The sequence below is a fragment of the Hyperolius riggenbachi genome, chromosome 1 (genome assembly GCF_040937935.1).
Source record: "Hyperolius riggenbachi isolate aHypRig1 chromosome 1, aHypRig1.pri, whole genome shotgun sequence".
NCBI classification, from domain to species: domain Eukaryota; kingdom Metazoa; phylum Chordata; class Amphibia; order Anura; family Hyperoliidae; genus Hyperolius; species Hyperolius riggenbachi.
The window spans coordinates 290,630,817-290,657,875 of record NC_090646.1 but is presented as its reverse complement, the minus strand read 5'-3'; the positions used below and the strand labels follow the sequence as shown (position 1 = coordinate 290,657,875).

General features: G+C 41.6%; 1 protein-coding gene across 2 annotated transcripts in view; it reads left to right on the top strand.

Annotated features, from left to right (window-relative positions):
- The window catches only part of TNKS (tankyrase), a 269,901-nt gene that overhangs the window by 214,619 nt on the left and 28,223 nt on the right, over nucleotides 1–27,059 (top strand). The window contains exons 14-20 of one of the 2 annotated variants that reach the window (XM_068233708.1): nucleotides 586–728; nucleotides 1,105–1,270; nucleotides 7,121–7,340; nucleotides 9,140–9,249; nucleotides 11,751–11,939; nucleotides 15,297–15,534; nucleotides 24,991–25,073. In XM_068233708.1, coding sequence (XP_068089809.1) covers nucleotides 586–728; nucleotides 1,105–1,270; nucleotides 7,121–7,340; nucleotides 9,140–9,249; nucleotides 11,751–11,939; nucleotides 15,297–15,534; nucleotides 24,991–25,073 — 1,149 coding nt within the window. Of the gene's footprint in view, nucleotides 1–582; nucleotides 729–1,104; nucleotides 1,271–7,120; nucleotides 7,341–9,139; nucleotides 9,250–11,750; nucleotides 11,940–15,296; nucleotides 15,535–24,990; nucleotides 25,074–27,059 lie in introns of both variants that reach the window. The other variant, XM_068233707.1, reaches the window with a different exon arrangement.

Genomic DNA, 27,059 nt, shown 5'->3' with positions numbered 1-27,059 from the left:
TATTGTTACCACCATTAAAGGGCAGTGGAATCTTACTCTTTACATGACTGCCTGTGTACTAAGTTCGAATCCATGTTCCTGTTGCTGCCATGTCCTTTAAAAGAAAAAAATCATTTTTATCCAAAACATTGAGCCCCTCTTTTCAGACTACGTCTGGGGAGCATTGCTATGCTATAGAAGGATTGGGAGAGCAGCGCTGTGAGTGCTGAAATAAAATTGATATACTTTTTGGCCTTATGGGATTTTAGGAAGTAAAAGGTCAGCAATTAATTTGGTTATATTTAAGCCATCTAAATACTTTAAAAATCACCATACCATTTAAAAGCAAACCGTAATTTAAAACAAGCAAAACAAATCACAGCAAAAGTCAGCATATACAGTAAAAGCAGATGCTACATGAGGTTGTCGGCAGACTCTGGGTACTACAGAAGTGTTAATCTCCCTTGGACTTGCAGCATTACTTCTTCAAATTAAGATTTTAATTGTGATGATTTAGATTTCTGTGTTACTGGTTCTGTATTACAGTGCTACTTTTTAATTAGTCTTTTATGTTTTTCCTTTCCTTGCTTGTATTTTTAACAGCAGTTATGCAGCCCTCAGAATGTGAATTGCAGGGACCTAGAAGGACGTCATTCAACTCCATTACACTTTGCTGCTGGTTATAACAGAGTTTCTGTTGTAGAATATCTTTTGCATCATGGTGCTGATGTGCATGCCAAAGACAAAGGGTACTATAGTTATCTCCTTTTTTTTGTCACTTTATTAAGTAAATAAGTAAAAGGCACAACCAGGTTATTGTAATATTTCCCTAATTAGTAGTTTACAATGTAATTATTTGCATGCCATCCTCTTAGGACAATATTGCAGTGTTTTACCCAGCTTGTCTTCTCTAAAAAAAAATGTTTTAGTTGCATTGATTTGGGACTTTAAGAACAAAATTCACTGTAGGGAGACTCCAGTGTTCCATAGTCTATGCTGGCATGCTACTTTTGGTCACCTGGACTTGTAAATTCATACTTTCGACTGATATGTACTTAGAGTGTAAAGAAAAAAAGTAATTTGCTTGCACTGATTTGGTCACTATGTTTTTATCTAACTGTTCAGCGGTCTAGTTCCATTACACAATGCTTGTTCCTATGGACACTATGAAGTTGCAGAACTGTTGGTGAGGCATGGAGCATCTGTCAATGTTGCAGATCTTTGGAAATTTACCCCATTACATGAAGCTGCTGCTAAAGGAAAATATGAGATTTGCAAACTCCTACTGAAGGTAAGATGACCTTTTTATATTTATAATAAAGCAGGGCTGTGGAGTCGGAGTCGGAGTCGTGGAGTCGGGCAATTTTGGGTGCCTGGAGTCGGAGTCGGGAAAAAATGCACCGACTCCGACTCCTAATGAATTTGTAACTGTAATTAAAATAGAAAATATGATAAAATGTTCTATTTCTCAGATAAGTCATTAAAAATAATGTATTTATACAGTATATATACAGTAATAGCTATGCTTAGTCCACAAAAATGAAATAAACCAATCAAAATGAGTTACTTGTGCTGCTTCAATAAAGCAGTCCCCGTATTTTAAGGTCAGATATACATATCTGATTGTGACTTTATATATGATGTGTACACAGGAATCTCTTATATATACTAAATAACATCTATGCTGTAAGAATAAAGCCTGATGTGTAGCTGTGTCACTAATAGAGATGGTCAACGAGATGGAAATAATTCTGCATTGATGCTGATTTATGCAAATGTATGCACTCCCTTTGCTGATGAAATCAAATAATTTGATATGTTATTAAAATTTGGTTTGGTGACTACAAATTAAAAGGTAACTGAGACGGATGAAAAGTAAAGTTTTATACATACCTGGGGCTTCCTCCAGCCCCCTTCAGGCTAATCAGTGCCTCGCTGTCCTCCACCACCCGGATCTTCTGCTATGAGTCCTGGTAACTCAGCCAGTCAGCGCTGTCCGGCCGCATGCCGCTCCCACAGCCAGGAACATTCTGCACCTGCGCAATAGTGCTGCACAGGTGTAGTATGCTCCTAGCGGCGGAGTGTGTGCATGCGCACTACGCCTGACTGGCTCAAGTGCCTGGACTCATAGCAGAAGATCCAGGTGGTGGAGGAGGACAACGAGGGACTGATTATCCTGAAGGCGGCTGGAGGAAGCCCCGGGTATGTATAAAACTTTAATTTCATCTGTCTCAGGTTTACTTTGTTACACAGTAGTACTATACTCTACATATGCACTCCCCACAGAGCTACAGGGAATCCACCGAGAATGCTGTGCACATTGAACACAGAGGTGTTGTCTGTTTACAATCTCCTCATTCCCCTGCAGAGTACCTGCACATCATTCTTACATGTACCCACACTTACATTGCCTGGGGCCTGATAGATGTTCTTTGTTCCGGTTTGTACCTTTTACAAGTACTCTTACCAAGGACTAGTTTTAGTCTAAAGGGAATAAATATAGTAGTCTACATATCCTTCTCACTTCAGTTGTCTTGTAAAATTCCTAAGCGTTGGCAGTTAAGAGACGAATTTCATGTTACATACTTTTAATCAACAAAATTGTAATATGCAAATTAGAGGAGTCGGTGGAATCCTAAACTGAGGAGTCGGAGTCGGTGGATTTTTGGACCGACTCCACAGCCCTGTAATAAAGGCACCTCATCTGCTCTAATCAAACACTCGAGACCTCATGCAGTAAGCCTGAACGATTTTAGGAAAAAATTGAATTGAGCGATTTCTGTCTGAAATTGCGATTTCGATTCGATTCACGGTTTCCTTCCAATCAAGCTTTGTTCCCTCTCTTTGCCTAGTTGTTCCCTCCTCTGTCTCTTTGTGCCCCCTTTGCCTCTTTATGCCTCCTCTGGGTCTTTCTCTTGCCCCCTTTGTGTCTTTGTGCCCGCTCTTTCTCTCTGTGTCTCTCTGTGCCTCCTCTGTCCCCCAAGCTGCATCAGTTCTGGACATAGCTTCTAATGCACGGAATACTTTCTGTATGTCATGTGACATACAGTAACCCGGAGTTTTGCCAAGCACACTTCTTCAAACTCCCCCCATGTGGAAATGACGTGATCGCGATAATTGCCGCTTTGACGATTCCGAAATTGTGATCTTGGTGATCGCGATTTCGATTTAAATTTGATTTATCTTTCAGGCCTATCATGCAGGGGAAGCCATCACAAACATTAACTGCAATGTATTACTTTTTTCCTACATCACTGTAATTTAAAGGGGCACTATGGCGAAAAATTGGAAAATGTAAAATATGTGCAAACAGACAAATAAGAAGTGCGTTTTTTCCAGAGTTAAATAAGCCATAAATTGCTTTTCTCCTATAATGCTGTCACTTACAGTAGGTAGTAGAAATCTGACAGAAGTGACAGGTTTTGGGCTAGTCCATCTCTTCATAGGGAGTTCTCAGCAAGGCTTTTATTCTTTATACAGATATTACCTAAAAAGGATTTACACAATGATGCTGGCCAGCTTCCCTGCTCCCTACAGAGTTTGTTGGCAGTTGGGCGGAGCAACTGCCATTCACTATGTGCTTTTGAAAATAAATAAATCTCTGAGAATCCCCTATGAAGAGATGGACTAGTCCAAAACCTGTCACTTCTGTCAGATTTCTACTACCTACTGTAAGTGACAGCAACATAGGAAAAAAGTAATTTATGGCTCCTTTTACTCTGGAAAAAAACATACTTCTTATTTGTATATGTTTGCACATATTTTACATTTTTAAAATTTTCCCCATAGTGCCCCTTTAACTTGAAGTCAGTGGCATATGGAGGCTACCATATTTATTTACTTTGAACAACTTCAGTTGCCTTGCAGTCTACGGATCTTTCTGATGTCAGTAAAGTTTGAATCGCACACCTGAATGTTAAGCTAGTCAGACTTCAGTAAGATAGATATATAATAGTGATCTTGCGCCCACTAAACTTGGAAACAATGAAAGATGGCTGCAAAGAGTGTTTGTGGGGTGACTCACACCCCCAACATTCAAGTATTCAAATAATTTTTCAGTACACTCATGCGCCTCAGAATACAAATTTATTCAATGTTTTTAAAATGTCATATATTATAAAATAAAATAAATTAAAATAAAATGCACATGACCACTAATAAACTAACTCAGTACCACCCCCCACAGTAATTAGTCTGGCGCACACCACAACCAACATCTATAGGTAGATTTGTTGAGTAATCCTCATTTTCTAGTGTAAAGTCACATATGCATTTATTCCAATATCATTCACACATTAATAGTATGTGTGAATACTATTAATGTGTGAATGATATTGGAATGAATGCATATGCATATGCAGTGTACTGAAAAATTATTTGAAGACTTCAGTAAGAAGCATCTGATCTGCATGCTTGTTTGGGATCTATGGCTAGAAGTATTAGAGGGTAAGCAGGACAGTTGGCAATGTGCATTGTTTAAAACGAAATAAATATGGCAGCCTCTATATCCCACTTAAGTAGGCATTACTAATGTGACTATCGGCTGCTAGGGGCTGGCTAAAGCCCCGGGTAAGTATATATATATATATATTTTTTTTTATTGCTTGGATGTGCCCTTTAACCACTTCAGTCTTCAGTCGTTTTCACTTTATGCATCCGAGCAATGTTCACCTCCCATTCATTAGTCTATAACTTTATCACTACTTATCACAATGAACTGATCTATATCTTGTTTTTTCCGCCACCAATTAGGCTTTCTTTGGGTGGTACATTTTGCTAAGAGCCACTTAACTGTAAATGCATTTTAACAGGAAGAATAAGAAAAAAAACGGAAAAAGTTCATTATTTCTCAGTTTTCAGCCATTATAGTTTTAAAATAATACATGCCTCCATAATTAAAACTCACGTATTGTATTTGCCCATATATCCCGGTTATTACACCGTTAAAATTATGTCCCTATAACAATGTATGGCGACAATATTTTATTTGAAAATAAAGGTGCATTTTTTCTGTTTTGCATCCATCACTATTTACAAGTTTAGAATAAAAAAAAATAGAAATATTTCATCTTTACATTGATATTTAAAAAGTTTAGACCCTTAGGTAAATATTTACATGTTGTTTTTTTGTATTATTGTAATGTTGTTGTTTTTTTATATTAAACATTTTATTTGGGTATTTTTTGGGAGGGTGGGATGTAAACAGTACTTTTATAATGTAAATGTGTGTTGAGTTTTATTTTTTTTACTTGTAGTTTTTCTTTTCGGCCACAACATGGCGGCCATGAGTTTGTTTACATGACGTCACTCTAAGCGTAACATTCGCTTAGAGGGACGCATGGGGGACGCAACAGCCAGAAAAAGCGGAGCTTCTGAGAGAAGCTGTCGCTTTTTCTGCGGGGGAGAGGAATCCGTGATCGGGCACCATAGCCCGATTCACTGATTCGTGGGCTAACGATCCGCGGCCGGGAGCGCGCGTGACCGGCCGCAGGAGCGCACATGGCCTCCTGGGCGTAGCTAGTACAACCAGGAGGCCAAAGTAGTTAAGCTCCAGCTAACCCTGAATAACTGAACTCCCTTTTTGAGCTGGCCCAATATTGGCTGGCACTGTAAAGACGAGTAAATGCATTGCCTTGAGGCTACACTGTGGCCTTAGCCAGATAATGTGAATGACGACAGATAAGCATCATAATGAACAACTAGCCAGTAAAGGTGGCCACACACCATACAATTTTTTAAATATCTGTTCAATTTAAGAATTGCAATCAATTTTTCTGACTGATTGTAACATTTCAAAAATATGACCAATGTACCACACACCTATGTTAAATTTTTCCCCAATTATGACAAAACTGATTGGAAACTCTGAAAAAATTGCTAAGGTCTGTATATTATTAAATTGACATGGTATATACAATCTTTAAAAAAAATTGAAGAGAAATATCTGGCATTCTGGATCGATATAAATCGGGGAAAAAAAAAGGGAAATCCGATCGGATTTTTCAGTCGAATGAAAAAAACTTTTGATTTTTTTTCAGGAGATATGATCGTTTTTATCGAATTGCTGTAAAATCGGATCATTTTATTGTATCGCGTGTTGCCACCTTAAAGGTGGCCATACACTCATCAGATTAGCAGCAGATGGATCATCAGATAGATTTCTTATCTATCTGATGTGTTTCGGAACATTTTTTACTAGGAATAGAATTCCAATAGATTTCAGTTTAAAATCTATTGAAAATCGATCTGATGGCATTTTTTTGCCATCAGATTTCCATTAGGGACAATGCAAAATGGTAAGCAATCTCAACAGATCGACCTGGATTTTCCACCCTGCCAGATCGATTGAAATCAATCGAAATCGGCCGCCAATCGGTCGATTGGTCAACCGATTTGCAATTGATCGATTTTGATCGATCGGCCAGAAAATCAGCTGAGTGTATGGGCCCCTTAAGAGTAATACAAAAATAGAAGGTAAAGGCTATTATGAATGTAGTGCAGAACTCCGGCAGTCAGTTCATTACCAACAGTCATCGACTTTTAAAAGTGGTCGCCAGTTTCCTATGTTGGCTTCTTTTGACGATTATCCAAATAATTGATGATCACCATATTTATAGTGCAGATATTAGTGTGTTCATCAGTATATACTGTAGATTGCTAAATAATGTTCACTACTGTAAAAGTGGAGAACATGATTTACTTTACTGGAGCCATCTGCATCAGCAATGGGAGTCAGTGGCAGACTCTTGTTTTTGGTAGTTTATTGGGACTGTCCAAATGCGATCTGAGGCCCCATTGGCCTCCATAGTGTACACTGTACTGGTTAAGGGCACCGCCTTTGACATGGGAGACCAGGGTTCGAATCCTGGCTAGGTCAGTTCCTATTCAGTAAGGAGTTCAAGGCAAGACTCACACTGCAGGGTGACCTCTTGAGCGCGCCCCAGTGGCTGCAGCTCTTGAGCGCTTTGAGTCCGACGGGAGAAAAGCGCTATACAAATGTTCTGATTAGAAATTAAACTACAGATTAGCAGCTTTGGATAATTGTGATAGGCAATCAAAGTATTGATCGCTACCATGAATAATTGTTCATTATCAATCCTCCTTCCCCTTTCATTATAAATATGGTACTCTTGTTTCTTAGCATGGAGCTGATCCAACAAAGAAGAACAGAGATGGAAACACTCCCCTAGACTTGGTAAAAGATGGAGACACAGATATACAAGATTTGCTGAGAGGTGATGCAGCTCTGCTTGACGCAGCAAAGAAAGGATGTTTAGCTAGAGTTCAAAAGCTTTGCACACAGGAAAACATAAACTGCAGGGATACACAGGGACGAAACTCTACACCTCTACATTTAGCAGGTAAATATTCAAATGGAAGTCCTTGTGATAACGTTTATGCATTGCTATTTAAGGGTTTGCATTCCAGTAATATAGCAGTGATGATTGGCACATCTCTTCATCCATTCTCATAGACAGGCTTTCAAGTCTGTGTCCATACTAGTGGCCAGACAGACTGCCAGTGTCTGCTGAGAAAGCGCATCCAAATACTGGAGGCGTCTAATGGGAATGCAGCAAGAGGAACAGTGGGCCAGATTTATCAAAGCATACCGACTGTTTTTCTTCTTAAACAGTTCTAACCAGCAGAGGGACAGTTGTACATGATAAGAAAAATCCTACTTAACAGTGGCAGTTTAGCATGAATTTCTAGAGCTTCACCACAGTAAAGAACAGTACAAATCCATCCCTAAACTGCCACAGATTAACCACCCTGGCGTTCTGATAATGCGCAGCCCCAAGGCTGCGCATGGTTTTCTACACTTAATTTTTTTTTTCAATCATGTAGCTAGCTTGGCGCTAGCTACGTGATACCCCCCCTCCCAGCGGAATCCCACCCACCGCTCCGATCGCCGTAGGCGATGATGGCCTTCAGGAGATCCCATTCTGAACAGGATCTCTGTCAGGGCTTCCCCCGCCGCCATAGCGACGGCCAGAATGACGTCAACGACGTCGTGACATCATAGGGAGTCCCGATCCACCCTTCAGCGCTGCCTGGCACTGATTGGCCAGGCAGCGCACAGGGTCTGGGAGGGGCGCTCGTTACGCGGCGGATAGTGGCGCATCGGCGGTGATCGTCTACAACATATAGCAAGCAAAGTGCTTGCTGTGTGTTTTAAAAAAAAAAAAAATATTAAAATCTGCCCACCAGGACCTGAGCGGCACCCTCCGGCGTCTCTGGACGAGCTCAGCTCGCCCAGAACGCTAACGAGGTTAAGAAGTGCTTAATAGCACTTCTGCAGCTTGTGCAGCAATGTAGACTAGACATGATTTGTGATTTGCTCCTCCACCCTGCTGCAGGTGTCCTGTGAGGTGGTTCTGTGCTTAACCCTCCTAGTGCTGGGCAGTGATGCAATACAGCAGATGTATTGGTTACCTCAGCAACAGCAATCTCCCTCACAGACTGCACTGTCAGAGAAACCTTCCTATCTCCTCCTATTTCACCACAGTTTAAGAAGAAATCTGCACTATTTAGTGATTTCTTAGGATGCCTGAGACAGTTCTGCACAGATTAGATTGTCAGCCACTCTGAGGGACAGTTAAGTGACAAGACAATATACACTGTACAACACTGCGGAATATGTCTGTGCTATATAAATACTAAAGTAATAATAAAGGGTGCTCACCACCAATGAGTAGGTAAGCAAGATATGGATGGGGGTGGGGATGGTTTGAGGGTGAGATGGGGTAGTAAATACCCCATACATTTTCCCGTCGCACCCCACCTGGCTACTTTTTCATGCCACTCGGCTGGAAAACAATTCTGGGGAGAACACTGAGGAAGTTTCTAGTAATGAAGAATGTAACAAGATTAGGTCCTGCATTGTAAGATTTCCCAGAAACACAGCCTAGATAGAATGTTTTCTTCACAATTGATCGAGCATGTGGACACTGACCACCTCAATGTAAGATCAAGTAAAAAGTAGTCCCTTTAATTCAAAGACAACATAATATTGAAAGCAGGAAAGTAAAAGTTTCCATTTCCTCTGCTTCACTTTTTACCTTCTTTGGATGAAGTTATGACCATATTAGAAAATGCATTGGTGTTTTTTCAACACGTCTTTCTTTCTTTATTTGCAATGACTCGTTTTTCTTTCTTTTAGCTGGTTACAATAACCTTGAAGTGGCTGAATATCTCTTAGAACATGGTGCGGATGTAAATGCACAGGATAAAGGAGGACTTATTCCCTTACATAATGCAGCATCCTATGGGGTAAGGCTTTATACTGGCAAATGACTGTAAAACAAGTAACCAGCAATTTAGGCCAACTATGCAGTATTAGAAATTAAGGAAATGTGATAAACAATCAATATCGCCTTGACTGGAAATCTGTGGGAAAGTAGCAATGGTTTTACCATCTTACAGCACTCAGTTTCGTTCAAGCTTCAGCAGAGATGTTTGGAAATCAAATTGGTACTATAGTTGGCTAGTTATGCAGCCACTGATTTTCCATTGTTCCTATTCACACCCTGCTGATAAAAAGAACGCAGTTTCCTGATGAGCTTTCAGTCAGTATTTTGAACTTGATCTTCCAATCGATTATTCAATTCAGTGTTTTTAATGAATCAAACATTTTGTTGTTTAAAAAGTTAAAAATATGTCTGGCATTGTACTGTGAAACAAGCAGTGAATGAATGCCATAAATACCAAGACATCAAACCACTGTTAAGAGGTGGGGATGCAGTCGCTTCTCCACCCACGTTGTGATATCCCGTCCTGCACGTTTTTCCTTCAGTCGCCCTGTCTATTAATGCTGATGAGGGAGAATATGTGTGGGCAATAGGACTACAATCTGGGTGGAGAGGGATGGAGCCAGTTACTGCATCCAGGACATGCTCTCTGCAGCCATGCTGATTGACATTGGGATACCTTGCTCTATATGAATGTGGATACAGTACCAGACCATTCTAAATACAGCTAGTACCCTACATTGGGCTGTGTTGTGTTGAGTTTTGCTTAACATCACTACTGGGTTCCTTTAACCTACATTGTTGCCAAAAATGATTCTTTTAGATAATCTTGGGTGATCTTGTGTTAGTACAAGTGTCCCTTAACATCAGCTGCTTCAACAAACTGCTAAACTAGGCAACCTGCTATTATTGTTCCTGCTTTGAACTCACCACTTCCCTCTCCCTATAATAGAAAGTATCATTATTACCTACTGCACTTACAAAATACATGTGTTCATCAACCTTTCCCACAGATAGTAATAAAACCCTGTAAAGATTTTAAAACTGAAGGACATTAGTTAGCAAAACACTGCAATTTTTTGCATTAAGCCAGTTCAGGCCTGTTCTAAGTAGGGAGCCAGTAGGCAGTGTATCTACGCCCTGTAGGACTTCATCTAAAGTCCCAACCGCATAATTACCTTTAAAGAAAAAACATTTATTTGTTACAGCTGATACAAATCCTGCAAGAAATCTGCACAGTTTCTTCTTCCTGATTCATGGAAGCAGACATATTGTTAACAGCCTGTGCTTTCAAATGAGCTTATCTGCCATCTCTGCCGTGGCAGTCATGGGACATGGGAAAGATCAAATTACAGTTCGTGATAGACACACATGAGGGTGAATTAAACAGGCTAAACTCTTTAAATACATGGTGCATTTCTCTGTTTTCCTTCTGTACTTTGCAAGAGTTAAGGTCCACTTTAAATGTACAGCTGTTGGTTGAAGAGCACAATAGCAGAACAGTGGAATCATGGCTATATTAACCGGAGTCCATTAAGCGGAGTGTGACCAACACCATTTGAAACAGGCTAGCTATCTTTTTCATGTCCGGGTCTCCAACTTGCTTCTATCAATAAAGTGCTTTGTTCAATATCACAGCTACAAACACACTACAGTTTTGGACTCAAGACTGAAACTGTTGTGCATTTGTTGCTATGATATGGCTTATATCCAGGTGGGGACCTGGCTGAATACACTGACCCCATTGTGGATCTGGGTTGTCTGTAAATTCCCTTGTGGAAAGTACTGTGGTTGAAATCTGGAGCTTACACTTTACCTTTTGAGCTATTATTTAACCAGTTAGCGATCAGCTGTGGTTTTTGTGGCTCACAAAATAAACATTTTAGTAATAATTTTATCTTCCCATAACCTCACTGGTAATCCTGTATCAGTGATGAATAATGAAATTGTTGCCTGTTTTGAGCCCTCAGTGTAGTTTGTCAAACCTAGAATAGATTTCATTACCCCTCATTTCCAAACCCAAAATGTTTGAGCATGATTTCCTTAAAGAGGAACTCCAGTGAAAATAATGTAGTAAAAAAAAGTGCTTCATTTTTTTACCATAATTATGTATAAATGATTTAGTCAGTGTTTGCTCATTGTAAAATCTTTCCTCTCCCAGATTCACATTCTGACATGTATTACATGGTGGCATTGTTACTGTGGGCAGATTATGTAGCTGCTCCTAGCTGCTTTGGCTGTTAGAGACAGCTGTAAACCGCTAATTCCTGTCTGTGAACATTGTTACATTGTGGCAGTTTGCCCAGAGTACCGAGGTACTCAGAGCTTCTTGTGGGAGGGGTTTCAGCACAAAATCATACAGCACCCCCTGATGGTCTGTTTGTGAAAATCATTATATTTCTCATGTAAAAGTGGGTATCAGCTACTGATTGGGATAAAGTTCAATTCTAGGTTGGAGTTTCTCTTTAAATTTGTGCAACTCTAAGTTTGATAAAATGTGTTTTCTTCTTTTTTTTTATCCAGCATGTTGATATTGCAGCTTTATTGATAAAATATAACACCTGCGTGAATGCAACAGATAAATGGGCATTCACTCCTCTACATGAAGCAGCCCAGAAAGGACGGACACAGCTGTGTGCTTTGCTTTTGGCTCATGGTGCAGATCCTACAATGAAGAACCAAGAAAGCCAAACACCACTAGATTTAGCTACAGTAAGTATTGTACTTGTTCACAAATAGTATTTTGTGTAAGCCCTGTGGGGTGCAGGGCACTTAATATGCCCAGTAAAACATAAAATTCAAGAGATCTTCTATATTTTTTCCTAACAAACTACTATGCTATATAATAGCTTCAGCTGCCTTATCCCTTCTACAGTACGTTTACATTTGGAATGTTTGTGCTTATGTCTGACAAATGCAAGAAATCAAATAGACTGAGACTAGAATAGGGCTAACTGACTTGGGCTACAGGAGTATGCAATAAATACACTATGGGCTTGATTCACAAAGCCGTGCTAACTGTTTAGCATGGGCGTGCTAAACAGTTAGCACGTGAAGTGCCGTTTGCGGACTTTTGCGCGCGCAAAGTGCCGCGAGTCGCGGCACTTTGCACGCGCAAAAGTCCGCGAACGGTACTTTACGCGCTAACTGTTTAGCACGGCTTTGTGGATCAAGCCCTTTGAATTTGTAATTCAGTTTATCTTCCTAAATGATGTCCTCAAAATGGACCTGTATAGACAGAAACGCTGGATCAACAATTACTATATTTTTGTGTACAAGTGCTGTGGATGTGATCCTGATTCTGGATAAGTCAGTTGTATGTGGTCTTGTGTCCATCATGGATAGAATCTGAAGACAACAAAAGTGGCATTTTGACCTTGGGGTGGGCTAGTGGGAAATGCCGTAAGCTATTTAGAAGGGCACTTTGATGAATTTTGGGAAATCTTCACAGGATATTGTCATACATTCAAGGAAGAGAATTTTGAAACTTTTGCCAGTTATGAGATGGCTTGACTGAAGTGAAATATAACTTTAAAATGTAATTGTATAAAACATATAGCATTGAAATTGTACTTTGAAGCTAAAAAGCCTTAAGCTGACTTTTCATTAGCCTTTTGGTTTGTGTGTGCGGCTTTTTGTGTGTGTTTTCTAGACGCCATGCATGGTTTCCATATGTGCTTCAATGGGTGAATGCGCTCTGTGTTTGGAAGAAATGCAACATGTTGTCACAGGTTTTTTTTCGCACAAGGGCATGCTTGACAACATGCATTTAGTTTGATATAGCCCATTGATACTAAATGGTCCGTAGGTTCTAATGCGATTCTAGTGTGCATTTGTGCATGGGAAAAAGCAAACATTCGGATGTTTTGTAAATTCAGCTTTCTTAGGCTTTACCATGGCGGTGATCACATGATTTTGCCTATTGGAAGCTGCATTCTGGAAGAGACATATTCAGTATTAACAGATGGTTAAGTGCTCTTCTAATCTGAGTTGACAGCTTCCCGTAGAAGGCCCTGGGAAAATGAAAGTACATCTTTGTAGCTTAATTACAATAATTAATTTTAAAATGCTATGTATTTGACTCTGGTGTTCAGAGCATTCATTTTAAACAAAGAATACATGGCAGATTTGTTCAGAAACCATTAATTTGCAGAATGTGTATTAGTGTTACTTGTTGTGTTATATCATTTTTTTTAAAGAGTGTTTTTCATTTAGCCACTTCAGGTTCCTGAGTTTTTACCATTTAAGATTCCTGACAATTTTGGCATTTTTGCTGTGTCGTTATTGATGCAACAATACATTTTTATTACCTATGCCATCAAAATGATATACTGTAAGCTACATGCATAGCGCTGAATGCATATACGCTAAATGGCATGATACATGCCCAACTAGTGATGAAATATGGCACATTTCATCACTATTTGGGGCATGTAGCATACCATTATCACCAGCCTCAGTGTCTGTAGCGATTGGATACGATTGCCAGGGTGCACAGTTGGATCCCAGTGCTCTGAAGAAACACCACTAGGCAACAACACAGTGATGCATCTATGCCGCGTTGGGTCCCCAAACTGTCAACCTAGTGATCCGATCTGATCAATACGGGTGGCAGCCATTACAGATGTCCACGAATCTTAAGGCCAAGTATAGAGTAATATAGAATTGTATGTGCAGTGCTAATGGTAGGTAGAACATTAGTAATATAAATATGAGCAGCTTATTTAAGTCCAGACAGGTATGAGTGCTCATACCTGTCTGTACTTGAATAAGCTCCTTGTAATGCCTGATGAAGCGGGATGTTGCCTGTGAAACGTGTTGCATATTTTGTGGAGTACCTTTGAATAAAGAAACTATTTTTCAGTGAAAATGGACTGTTGAGTCTACTTGGGGAAGGTAAGTTCACCATTACCTCCCTATTTTAAATGTTTTTTTACCCTAATCTGGCACCTTTGTTTAAAATTGTTCATTTCATGAGTCCACCTTAGGGTAGGGGTGTTGCCCCTTTCTCTACTTCTAAAGAGAGCGACATTCTTAACCTGAGTGGGTCTAATCACCCACCTGCCATCCTAGTGGTTACCAGCGGTAGCCCAGTTTTGTAAGTATAATCTCAGCGTACGAGAGAGAACGGCGCCGGAGACTTAGGCGCAGGACACAGCCAGTATATGGCTGATCCTGCTGCCGCACAAGTCCGGGCCGTGTTAATTACTATTCCCCCTCCAGGCTGACATGGATAGTGGGGGAATGAAATAATTCGGCTTCCAGCAATCGCTGGAATCCGAATTACTGTTTTAAAAGCAACTTCAGGTCCGTCTTCTGACGGCGCTGAAGTTACTCCCTGTGCCTGCGATAGCCGTAGTTCCTATTACGGCCTATGGTGGCGCCGGCTGCGCCCAAGTCTCCTGCGCTGCTGCGCCCAAGTCTCCTGCGCTGCTGCGCCCAAGTCTCCAGCGCTGGATTTGCCGTGTTCGTAATCTCATACCTATAGTATTCCTATTTATTGAATAGACATACTGCTTTATTTGGGCTCTCGATTTCTTTAGTCTGCCAAGTCCTTTTATCAGTTGGTTTACCCCTAAACCCCTTAGAACGGGTGTCCATTGCATAGATCGTGATCTGCTGGTAGATCTCAAAGCACTTCTGGGTATATTCCACACCTCATGCCTGAGTGATGTGCATGTGCTGCAGGTGTGGCTTGCATCTGTTGGTAGATTCTACCCAGTAGATAATTTTAAATTTGTTATTTTTGAAGTAGTTTGCAAGCAGAAAAAGTGTGGGCACCTCTGCCTTAGAATATAAATTCAAATGGCCAAGGCACACTTTCCGCTTATGTGTTCCTACTGCTGTGTAAATTGGGTAAATATTTTCCACCTCTATGTACAATGCATTAGCTGACCTGTTCATTTTTTTTATTATCTGTACCCGATTCTTTTACAACGGTCTATAGTTTGTGTTCTCCATTATACTTTAGAGATGCTGGCAATATGTAAATCCAAAATAATAATAATAATGAAAAAATAAGAGACTAGTGTGGAACCCTGAAGTTAAGCGCTTTGTTTCTCTTTTCAGGCAGATGATATCCGAGCTTTGCTGATAGATGCAATGCCTCCTGAGGCATTGCCAAGCTGCTTCAAACCTCAAGCGACCGTGGTCAGTGCCTCAATTATCTCTCCAGCATCTACTCCTTCATGTCTGTCGGCAGCCAGCAGTATTGATAATCTTACTGGCCCGCTAACTGATCTCGCAGTTGGAGGAACATCTAATGCTGGGGATGGAGCAGCGGGGACAGAAAGGAAGGAAGGTGAAGGTAAGTCTTGATGTTCAGTGTGTTAGTCTTTTTGCCCGTTACCAATTTAGTCTTATTATCCATTTAGTCCCATTATATCCTTTTTTCCAGGAAGTCTCCCAGGACAGCACCCCTCCTTGAGAATTGTCTCTCTTCCCCAATTTGGACAGGAAGCTAAAAGATTAAAAATTAGCATAACAAGCAGGCAGGCAGCATAAGTACCCTGTACTCACATAGAGACCTCAGTTTGTTTTTCTGTCCCGGACGGGATGCATCCGCAGGTGCTATCAGGGTCAGGCGGCCAAGGGCAGCACTGCAGCAGGCTCAAGCGAAACGCAGATCAGGGGAGCCGGTTCTGAGGAGGCTTTTCCCTATCAGGCGGCCTCTTGCAGAGGCGCGCAAAAGAAGTTCCGGTCGCATACCGGAAATGCATCACGCGCTTGCGTCCCGCATGACCGGAAGGAGGAAGCGCCGATTACAGGGGTAAAGCGGTGCAGCTGGAATCGTTCCTCGTCAGGTGCAGATAATTTTTAACTCTATTTAAATGCAGCAGCATTCCATGTTCCCTCTCTCTCTGGCAGCATGGAGAACGCCGCAGGCCCTACTCCTTTGCAATCTGCTGAGTCTGGCACTGAACCCTCTCTGGTAAGCAACACAGGGGGGCTCTCTTACCAGTATATATGCCAGGGGCGCCTGTTGCCATAGGCAATATAGGCAGTGGCTTGGGGCGGAGTCTAATCACAAGGCGCAGCTGCGGCCACCTGCAGCTACTACATTTTATTTCTATCCCTGTCCTCCTGTCAGCAGCGGCAGCCAGCATCCGTGTGATGACACATGTGAGTGCAGCGTGCTACCGCACTCACGTCTCTCCCCTTCGCTCCCTGGAGCTGGCCGGCCAATAGACAGGGAGGAAGGCTCTGCTCCACGCCTCTCCTCCTCTAACCAGCCACAGACGCAGTGTTTACTGTGTGTAGCCACGCCCCCTAACCCCGCCCACCGCCAGTCATGCCTGGAGTAATGTAGATGCCAGGCTGGATGTTGCTGGACCTCTCTGGCCCCTTACTTTAGGAGATGGCCAGTCTGTGCCCCCCTGCATAACCCGATGGACAGCATAGCGGGGGAGAGAAGGGAGAGCGAGCCAGCTTCAGCCAGAGGGAAAAGAAGGTCAGAAGCACCAGCGCAGCAGTGTTATCTGACAGGACGGACAGAGCTGTGTTAGGCAGCCCCCCCCCCCCCCCCCCCTGACGACAGGAGCAGAGACACAGACACAGACAGACACACTGAAGAAGGTAATAGCTGCTGCAAAGTTTGTGTGTCTGGCTGCTCTGTGTGATTTCCCTGCTGGAATCTGTTCTCATCATACACTCCCATCTCCCTCCCCCTCTCTCCCTCCCTCCTCTTGTATTCCCCAAGTGCTTCAACATGCCCCTTTCAAACAGGACCACCTGTGGTGAGACACATCTGTCTTTCACTCAATACATCTCCTACATTTTCCAACATCTCCTCCTCCTATCTACTTATTTTCTTTCCCACTCTCCCTTTCCTGTACCCAGGGGTGCCTGTGAAACGCTGCCCACATTGCGATTAATTTTTTGTGAAACGCTGCGCTCATTACGATTATTTTCAAGTTAAAAATTGCCACATTACGATTATTTTCTGGAGAAACATTGGCGCATTACGATTATTTTCTGGTGAAACATTGGCGCATTACGATTATTTTCTGGTGAAACATTGGCGCATTATGATTATTTTCTGGTGCTAGATTGATGCATTACGATTATTTTCTGGTGATCGATTGCTGCATTACAATTATTTCCTGGCGATAGATTGCAGCATTACGATTATTTGCTGCATTACGATTATTTTATGGTAAAACATTGCTGCATTACGATTATTTTATGGTAAAGCATTGCTGCATTACGATTATTTTATGGTAAAGCATTGCTGCATTACGATTATTTTATGGTAAAACATTGCTGCATTACGATTATTTTATGGTAAAACATTGCTGCATTACGATTATTTTATGGTAAAACATTGCTGCATTACGATTATTTTATGGTACAACATTGCTGCATTACGATTATTTTCATTGGGGGGGGGGGGCGCCACAGGTTTTCTCACCTGGAGTGACATAATGGCTAGAGGCACCCCTGATATATGCACATATGTTATGTTCATGAGGGTGTTGTGGAACCTGCTTTAGTTATGGGCATATCGTGCTTCATTGCAGCCCAAAAAGGACAAGTCAAGCTCCCAGCATCATTCATCTTCTGCCTCTACCTCTACTGCTAAAGTAGAAAAGAAATGTCCATCATGCAATGCAAAAATCTCTTTCTCTTCAAGTAGAAAATTATGTCACCATTGTACTGATAAGATGGTGAAAAGTGAATCACCTGTGATATTTAAGGATCTTATGGGGTGGATGAGGTCAGAGATGTCCACTGCTATTAAAGAAATTAAGGATTCGTCTGTATCTTCCTCATCTGCTTCAGTTCCTGCTGAAACTCAATCTGCAATATCGCTTCCCGAGGATAATATTCCTCTAGCTAATTCTCCACCTGTATCCTTAATCCCCAGGGGAACTAGTGGGAGAAAAAGGATTGAAGAGTCGGTAGGATCTGATTTATCGAAAGGGAAATTAGAAATATCCTCCTTTGATGAGATTTCCGAGAATGAGGAGGGTGAGAAAGCTGGAAAGATTCAAAAATTTGCTTTTTCACCATTTACAGTTTAATGCTTTACTTTTCGGCATTGCTTCTGCTCCATGGTTATTCACTAAAATCATGTCTGAGGTGTTAGGAGTAGATCTATCTCAATTTTGGGGTATCTTGATGATCTTCTAATTTGGGGAGACTCTGCAGATTCTGTTTTGTCTCAACTGGAATCTGCTGTATCTATTTTACAGTCATTAGGGTGGCTCATAAACTGGTCATCTCTGCACCCTTTTCAACTCATGAAATATTTGGGATTCAATATTTCTACCACTGATCAAAAAATATTGTTACCTAACAGAAAAATTTCTGCCATTCTTAATGCTGTTTCTTCTTTCCAGCAGGCAAGTTTCATATCTCTAAGAAAGGCTATGGCGATCCTCTGTCTGCTGACCTCGGCCTTTCCAGCCATTCAATGGAGTCAGTTTTATTACAGAACTCTATACATTTGGATCCTCAGAGAATGGAACAAAGGCGTAACATCTCTAGACAGAAGAGTCTTGATTCCTTAAAGTGTAAAGGTGTCACTCGTGGTGGCAAGATCTTCCACATCTATCCAAGGGTCGTCTATGGGCATTATCCTTGTCGGGCAACGATAACAACAGATGCAAGTTTGTGAGGTTGGGGAGCCCGCATGAACAATCTTCCAGCTCAGGGTCAATGATCCAGGAAAATGAGAGGAAAGTCATCAAACAGCAGGGAACTTCAGGCAGTATGGTATGCCCTACAGAACTTCAACAAACAGATAAGTCGGTGTCACGTCTTGATAAGAACAGACAACAGCAGTGTAGTGGCTTACCTGAATCAACAGGGCGGGACAAGAAGTCCACTATTGTGGTCTCAGACAGTGAGAATCCTAAATTGGGCAGAAAGGAATCTCAAGTCTCTCAGAGCCATACACTTAAAAGGGACAGCCAACCAGCTAGCCGATTTTCTCAGCAGATCTCCTCTGAAACAGGACAATTGGGCCTTAAATCCAGAAGTATTTCAGGACATTGTAAGTCAGTGGGGTTCTCCAGAGGTGGACTTATTTGCCAACAAGGAAAATACAAAATGTCGGAAGTTTTGTTCACTGTGCATTTCATCCCTAGGGACAGGCCTCTGGCAGTGGATGCTTTTTCTCTCAATTGGGCAACCCATCTCATGTACAGCTTCCCTCCGATATCCCTCTTACCGCGTGTTCTAAACAAGATTATGCAGGATCAAGGCTGGATTATTCTAATTCTGGCCAAAAAGACCCTGGTTCACGTTGTTAAAGAAACTGACAGTATCTCAACCAATTATACTGCCGGATCAGCAGGATCTACTTCTACAGGGTTTAGCATTTCATCCCAACCTTCCACTTCTTCATCTTACAGCATGGAACCTGAGTGGAGTAAAGGCTAAAGGTTTTTCAGATAACTTATCAGAAACACTAATCCAAAAAAGGAAAAAGGTAACTAGGATAATTTATCAAAATGCATGGAGAATCTATTCAGAGTGGTGTGCTGAAAGATCCTTGAATATAACGTTCTCCTCTTCAGTACTGGAGTTCCTGCAGCAGTGCTTCCAGAAAGGACTGAGTATCAGTACTTTGAAAGTGCAAACCTCAGCCATCAGTGTGTTTTTGGAAGGTTGGCAACAGAAGAATACTTTGTCAGATTCTTTCAGGCATTAAAGAGACTTCGTCCAGTGATCCGTTCCAGAATTCCATCCTGAGATTTGAACACTGTCCTACAGGCTATGTGTGCACCGCCATTTGAACCATTGGAACAAATTACTGATAAACTGCTTTCACTAAGGACTGCTTTTCTTTTAGCAATCACAACAGTGAGAACAGTAGGAGAACTTCAGGCCTAATCAATTAGAAAACCTTATTGTATAATTTCAGACAAAAGAATTACTTTACGGATGGATAGTGCATTTCTTCCTAAGGTAGTATCCAAATTTCACAGATCACAGGAAATATACTTACCCTCGTTTTGTCCAAATCTGTCCAACGATAAGGAAAGAAGACTACATTGCTTATATGTGAGAAGGTGCATTCTTCAATACATAGAAAGAACAAGAGATTGGAGAAAGTCTGATGCAATGCTAGTCTTATTTGGAGGAAAATTGAGAGGAAATCAAGCATCTTCTAAAGCCACTCTGGCAAGATGGATCAGTCGGGCTATTTCCACTTCATACCAGTCTCAAGGAAACTGCTTTCTTCAACAGTAAAGGCTCATTCAAGAAGAGGTATCTCAGCTTCATGGGCAAAGAGGGCTGGGGCTTCCATTGAGCAGATCTGCAGAGCGGCAACTTGGTCCAGCCAGAATACCTTTGTTAAGCTGCATTTACACGAGTAGATGCGGCCGTGATGCTCCTTATCAATCAAGCCGCTGATGCGGCTCGATTAATAAGATCCGACAGGACGGATCTCCGCACCGCCGATTCCCTGCTCGCTCCCCGCGAGGGGACAATGGCAGGGAATCGAGCGGAAGATAAGCGGCGCGGACGAGCGGGGAATCGAATGCGGCGCGGCGAGCAGGGATGCGGCGGGCACGCGGAAGAGGCGATCCGGCGGCTAATCGAGCCGCCGGATCGCAGCCTCATCTACCCGTGTAGATGAGGCTTTAAGCACTATAGATTAAATATCTTATCTTGTGCAGATTTGAGCTTTGGCAGAAAAGTTTTACAAGCAGTCGTCCCACCCTAGAATGGATCTTGTTCATCTCTCAAGGACGGGTGCTGTCCTGGGAGACGTTCTGGGAAAGACCAACTTTACTTATGGTAACGGCTTTTCCAGGAGTCAGGACAGCACCCCTACGACCCACCCTGTTGTGGGAAATTTAAAGGTAAGGTATACAGGTATCTTTTAAAGCATCAAGTAGTGTCTGTGTAATCATCTTTTTTTTTTTTTTTTTTTTTTTTTTTTTTTTTTTTTTTTACTAGCGGAGTTTTTTATGTGAGTACAGAGTATTTATGCTGCCTGCCAATTTTAATTTTTTTAACTTCCTGTCCAAATTTGGGAAGATAGACAAGTCTCAAGGAGGGGTGCTGTCCTTCTGACTCCTGGAAAAGACGTTACCGTAAGTAAAGTTGGTCATTTGAACTGGTCTTGTTGACACGGTGGGGGGTAATAGACTATACAGCTCCTTTGTTTACATGAAGCACATTGTATACGTTTTTAACATTTGTTTGTCAGAAAAGTAAAAGTCCATAGACAGGGTGGTTGTTATTCTTTAACCACTTCAGTACCGACATAGAACCTCCTTGGCCACTTAGCAGAAGTCTCTGTCCCCTTACGGACCAGAGACTTTCAGGTACAAAAACAGAGCTCACCGACGTTGTGCTGCATGGACCCTTCTATCTTGCTTTTTGCGCCGCTCTCCTATCGCTGCAGCCTACTCACTCTGTTGTTGCTATGACAGGAGAGCTCCGTGAGCTAGTCAGGAGCTGATTTCATTGGCTCCTGACCCTGCGATCACTGTGAGCCAATTACAGCTAATCACAGTAATCACGGGCGTCTGGAGCCAATGAAATCTGCTCCTGACCGGCTCACGGAGCTCTGCTGTCATACCAACAGCAAAGCGAGTGGGTTGCAGCGACAAGAGAGCAATGGGATTGGCAGGAGCTTGCGGTGTGGTATTTCCAAATCTATGCCCTGGCAGGAATAAGTGATCCCAAACAGGATGTAGATTTAAATTACCATCGTCCAGAAGCAGTTAAGGACCAGAGCAGTTTCGACATTTTAGCTATATCCCTATTCAACCAGCAATAACTTTACCACTACTTAAAGTGTACCTGAGATGGCCAAATAAAAAGATTTTATATTTACCTGGGGCTTCCACCAGCCCCATGAGCACCCCACTCGTCCGCCTGAGTGCCTCCGTTCTCCTGGTATTGGTCCCGGTAATCTGGCTCAGTCGTGGCAGTTAGCTGTTCTGCACATGCAGGTGGAAGCCCTGTGTAAATATAAAATCTTTTTATATGGCCATCTCAGGTACACTTTAAGTAGTGGTAAAGTTATTTAGGAAGCCCTGGGTAAATATGATTTTTTTTTTCTATTTTGACATCTCAGGTTTACTTTAAAGAGAATCTGTACTGTAAAATTCTTACAATAAAAAGCATACCATTCTATTCATTATGTTCTTCTGGGCCCCTCTGTGCTGTTTCTGCCACTCCCTGCTGCAATCCTGGCTTGTAATTGCCATTTTTATGCAGTATTTACAAACAAGTAAACTACAGTTGCTGTAGTTCTGAGTCTGGCAATGTGTGTAGAAGAAAAGGCTTCCATCTGTTAAAACATTTCTTCATACCTTTTTCCATGTTTATGGTAGCGTCCAAATTTTTCCATCTGCATGAGATGCCTCATTTCTTCCTGTGTGTCCCACAACGTCGGTGGGGTATGATATATCCATTTATTGAATATTGTTTTCCTTGCAGCGACCATTGTTATATGTATGATGTCTGGCCATTTTTGGGGGTTTTCTGCCTCATTATCTGGGGGTCGCATTAAATAACAACAACAGAGGTTCTTTTGCTATTATGCATTTACCCAGCTTGCCTGCAAATTCACATACGGAGTCCCAAAATACCTGTATTACTGTGCAATCCCATAAACAGTGTACCATGTTAGCTTGAGGTTGGCAGAGTAATTTTTATCCCCAAACATCTACCTTCCTCATCAGACCACAGAGGCTCTGATCTTGCTCGAAGTGCCTTGCCGACTAGTGTTATGACCCCTGCCTTACGAAGCGGTGCAGGTGATTCATACACTTCAGATATCCTGCCTTTACGCATGAATTTTGCTTCCCCTTTCCTAAGATGGGTTTCCTGCAATAGTACCACGTCCTCGCGCAATTTTTTCAGATGGCGCAAAACCCGTGATCTCTTTGAGGGAGACCGCAGGCCTTTCACGTTCCACGATACAATTTTAATAGTCATCTAGAAACAATCTATGGTATTTGGCTGTAATATGCTTGTGGTCTGCCACTTCCAATCAGAGCCTCTCTTGTACATACAAAAAAAGTGACTATACATTTGAATATATGCAGTTCCCCGTAAGCATGGAGTGACCGCTTACCTCCCCTACCCTTCCCTGCAACCCTAAACTGGTACATAGGTGCTTACAAACTAGCATCCTTGTAGTGTACAGTCCGCCAAACTTTTCCCTCTCTTTTTCCGACCTCACTTCTTCCCTGCATTTCTCGGCAGTCCTGCATTTTTCCATGTATTATCCTGCCGCATACTCCTCCGGCTTCGGTGTATTCACTAAACAAACAGCTTGATCCGTTATACAACCATTTGAACTTGAAAAACGAAGAATATAGTTAAACAGTTCCCAGAAATAAAAAGTATTCAAACTCACAGTACCCAATTTCGAGTCCAGATCTTTCAAGTGTCCCTGTCTGGATCATCAAGTTGTTTTCGTTGTGAAGATCCTCTAGCTGGACTCTTAAAGGCTTTAGGGTGTGACAGGAATTTTTTCGCATCTGATGGTTTCTTAAAGATGTAAGTTTCCCCGTCTTTTGCTGTAACTCTGTGTTGCCGGATACATTAGGGCAAATTTGACCTTCCTCTCCACCAGCTCTGAGCATATTTCGTTGAAGGCTTGTCGGCGCTTAGTGACATCTAGCGAGTCGTCATTGAAAATCATGATTTACTTGTCTTCAGATATCAGAAGTTCCCGCTTTGCTTTAAATGCTGATAGTAGCTTTAGTTTATCTTTGTAATCAAGGTATCGTACCATCACTAGTCTTGGTGGTCTCTTGTCTCCAACTGCTCTCGGTGAGCCCACTCTGTGCGCGCGTTCCGCGCAGAATACCCCATCTAAGTTCAGTAGTTCTGGGAGGGTTTTTTCACAGAAGTCATCAATGTCTTGTAGTTTGTATTTTTCAGGCAATCCCACCACCCGGAGATTATTCCGCCTTGAGCGATTCTCCATGTCTTCAATTCGATCATAAAACATCTTTTCATGCCTTTGAGAGTCTTCCAGCTGTTTATTAGCGGTTTCTACCTCTTTTCCTAAGGCTCTTATTCGTCTTTCTGCTTCTCCAATCCTCCCCGCATCCTCTTGGAGCTGGTGCGTCACTAGCCCCAGGGACTTCTTCACAGCGCCTTCCACAATAGATTGTAAATCAGGGGCAATGTACTTGGCCACCTCCATAGCTATTGTCCTGTGATCTTCAGTGTGGAGTGTCCCTCTAGAGTTTTCATCGTCCACGCTATCTGTGTCCCATGTCCTGACAGGTGAGTGTGGCTCTGGACTTTTTTGCGGGCTGAGATCTGCCTGGCGCCATCTTGACAGCTCGCCTGCTGCGGTGGCCTACTTTCTCCGCGTTTTTACATGAAGAGTGGGTAAGGTACTTCTCCATCGGTACCTTTTAGTCTGCCGGGAGTTGTGGGCCGCTGGAGAATTCACTTCCCAGCGTTTATTTGGCTGCTTGTGGGTTAAGAAGCCGGGGACTGCATGGAGCTCTCCTCACTAGCCTCCGATCATGCAGGCGCCAGAACCGGAAGGCCACAGAATTGTTTTTAGTCGCACCTGGTTGGTAAATGAATGCTAAGTTTATCAACCTCTACTTTTTCCTATTCATTTCCTATTTATAGAACTAGCTCTTGAGAGTAACATATTTTTCCCCTTTAATTCATTAAGCAGAGCAATTCCATATAGCATATTTCAGATGATGAACCATTGGACATTGTGTAAAAGATTAGCTGGGGATTGTTTCGATGTCTGGGTCCTCTTTGAGAAATAGTTTGGTCTTTTTTTTTTCATTATTATTATTTCTTTCCACAGTTGTAGGCCTCGACATGAACATCAATCAATTTCTGAAAAGCCTGGGCCTTGAACACCTTCGGGATATATTTGAAACTGAACAGGTATGAAGTATGTCAATAGTTCTATACCTGCAACTACTCATCAGGTTTTTACATTACAGTAGTAGCATTACAGGTGCTATATATGTGGTTTTTTTTTTTTTTTTTTTTTTGTTTAGTTTAACCACTTAAGCCAATCTGGATGGATATATTTGGTCAAAAATTGCCACTCAAAGGCAATCTGGGCAAATATATCCGTCCAGCAGTGTTGTTGCCCTTGTGCACATGTATCTGCGTGCAGTCGGCTCTTTCCCCGCTGCTATTACAGGAGATTGATTGCTGAAGAGGAACCAGTGTTCCCCCGAGGCAAACGATTCCCTGCAAATGAATCAAGATTGGAGGTATTTGATTCATGAACCGAAATGTAAAAAAAATAAAAAAACTTGCACTCCCTGGTATCTTCCAGGAGAGTGCTTAGCGCAACCTAGTGGCCAAAAAGTAAAATTCAAGTAGAAATGGAAACAAAAATACGCACTAAATAAAAACTGATCGACTCCCCACCCTGCCCATTAACAAAAAAAAATAAAAACTCGTTTAAAAAAAAAATAGTTGAAAAAAAAAAATGCATAAATGGTTACCTTAGGGACTAAACTTTTTAATATGTATTTTGTGAAGGTATATTACTATATACTTTATTATATTTCACCTATATGGGCTATATAGTGATGGGCTATATTAGTGATGGACGCAAAAAGTGAAAAAAGGCACCTTTATTTCTAAATAAAATATTTGCGCCATACATTGTACTAGGGAAATATTTTGAACATTGCAATAACCGGGACAAATGGGCAAGTAAAATGTGTGGATTTTATCCACAGCAGAAGGTTTAATTTAAATTTAATTTGAAAAAGTAATGGCCAAAAACTGAGAAATAATGATTTTTTTTTTTCATTTTTTTTTATTTTTCCTGTTAAAATGCATTTAGCATAAAATTCTTTGCAAAATGTACCACCCAAAGAAAGCCTAATTGGTGGCAAAAAAAACAAACAAGATATACAGTGATGTGAAAAACTATTTGCCCCCTTCCTGATTTCTTATTCTTTTGCATGTTTGTCACACTTAAATGTTTCAGATCATCAAAAACCGTTAACTATTAGTCAAAGATAACATAATTGAACTCAAAATGCAGTTTTAAATGATGGTTTTTATTAGTTAGTGAGAAAAAAAAAACTCCAAATCTACATGGCCCTGTGTGAAAAAGTGATTGCCCCCCTTGTTAAAAAATAACTTAACTGTGGTTTATCACACCTGAGTTCAATTTCTGTAGTCACCCCCAGGCCTGATTACTGCCACGCCTGTTTCAATCAAGAAATCACTTAAATAGGAGCTATCTGACACAGAGAAGTAGACCAAAAGCATGACATCATGCCAAGATCCAAAGAAGTTCAGGAACAAATGAGAACAAAAGTAATTGAGATCTATCAGTCTGGTAAAGGTTATAAAGCCATTTCTAAAGCTTTGGGACGCCAGCGAATCACAGTGAGAGCCATTATCCACAAATGGCAAAAACATGGAACAATGATGTACCTTCCCAGGAGTGGCCGGCCAACCAAAATTACCCCAAGAGCGCAGAGAAAACTCATCCGAGAGGCCACAAAAGACCCCAGGACAACATCTAAAGAACTGCAGGCCTCACTTGCCTCAATTAAGGTCAGTGTTCACGACTCTACCATAAAAAAGAGACTGGGCAAAAATGGCCTGCATAGCAGATATCCAAGGCGCAAACCACTTTTAAGCAAAAAGAACATTAAGGCTCGTCTCAATTTTGCTAAAAAAAACATCTCAATGATTGCCAAGACTTATGGGAAAATACCTTGTGGACCGACGAGACAAAAGTTGAACATTTTGGAAGGTGCGTGTCCCGTTACATCTGGCGTAGAAGTAACACAGCATTTCAGCAAAAGAACATCATACCAACAGTAAAATATGGTGGTGGTAGTGTGATGGTCTGGGGTTGTTTTGCTGCTTCAGGACCTGGAAGGCTTGCTG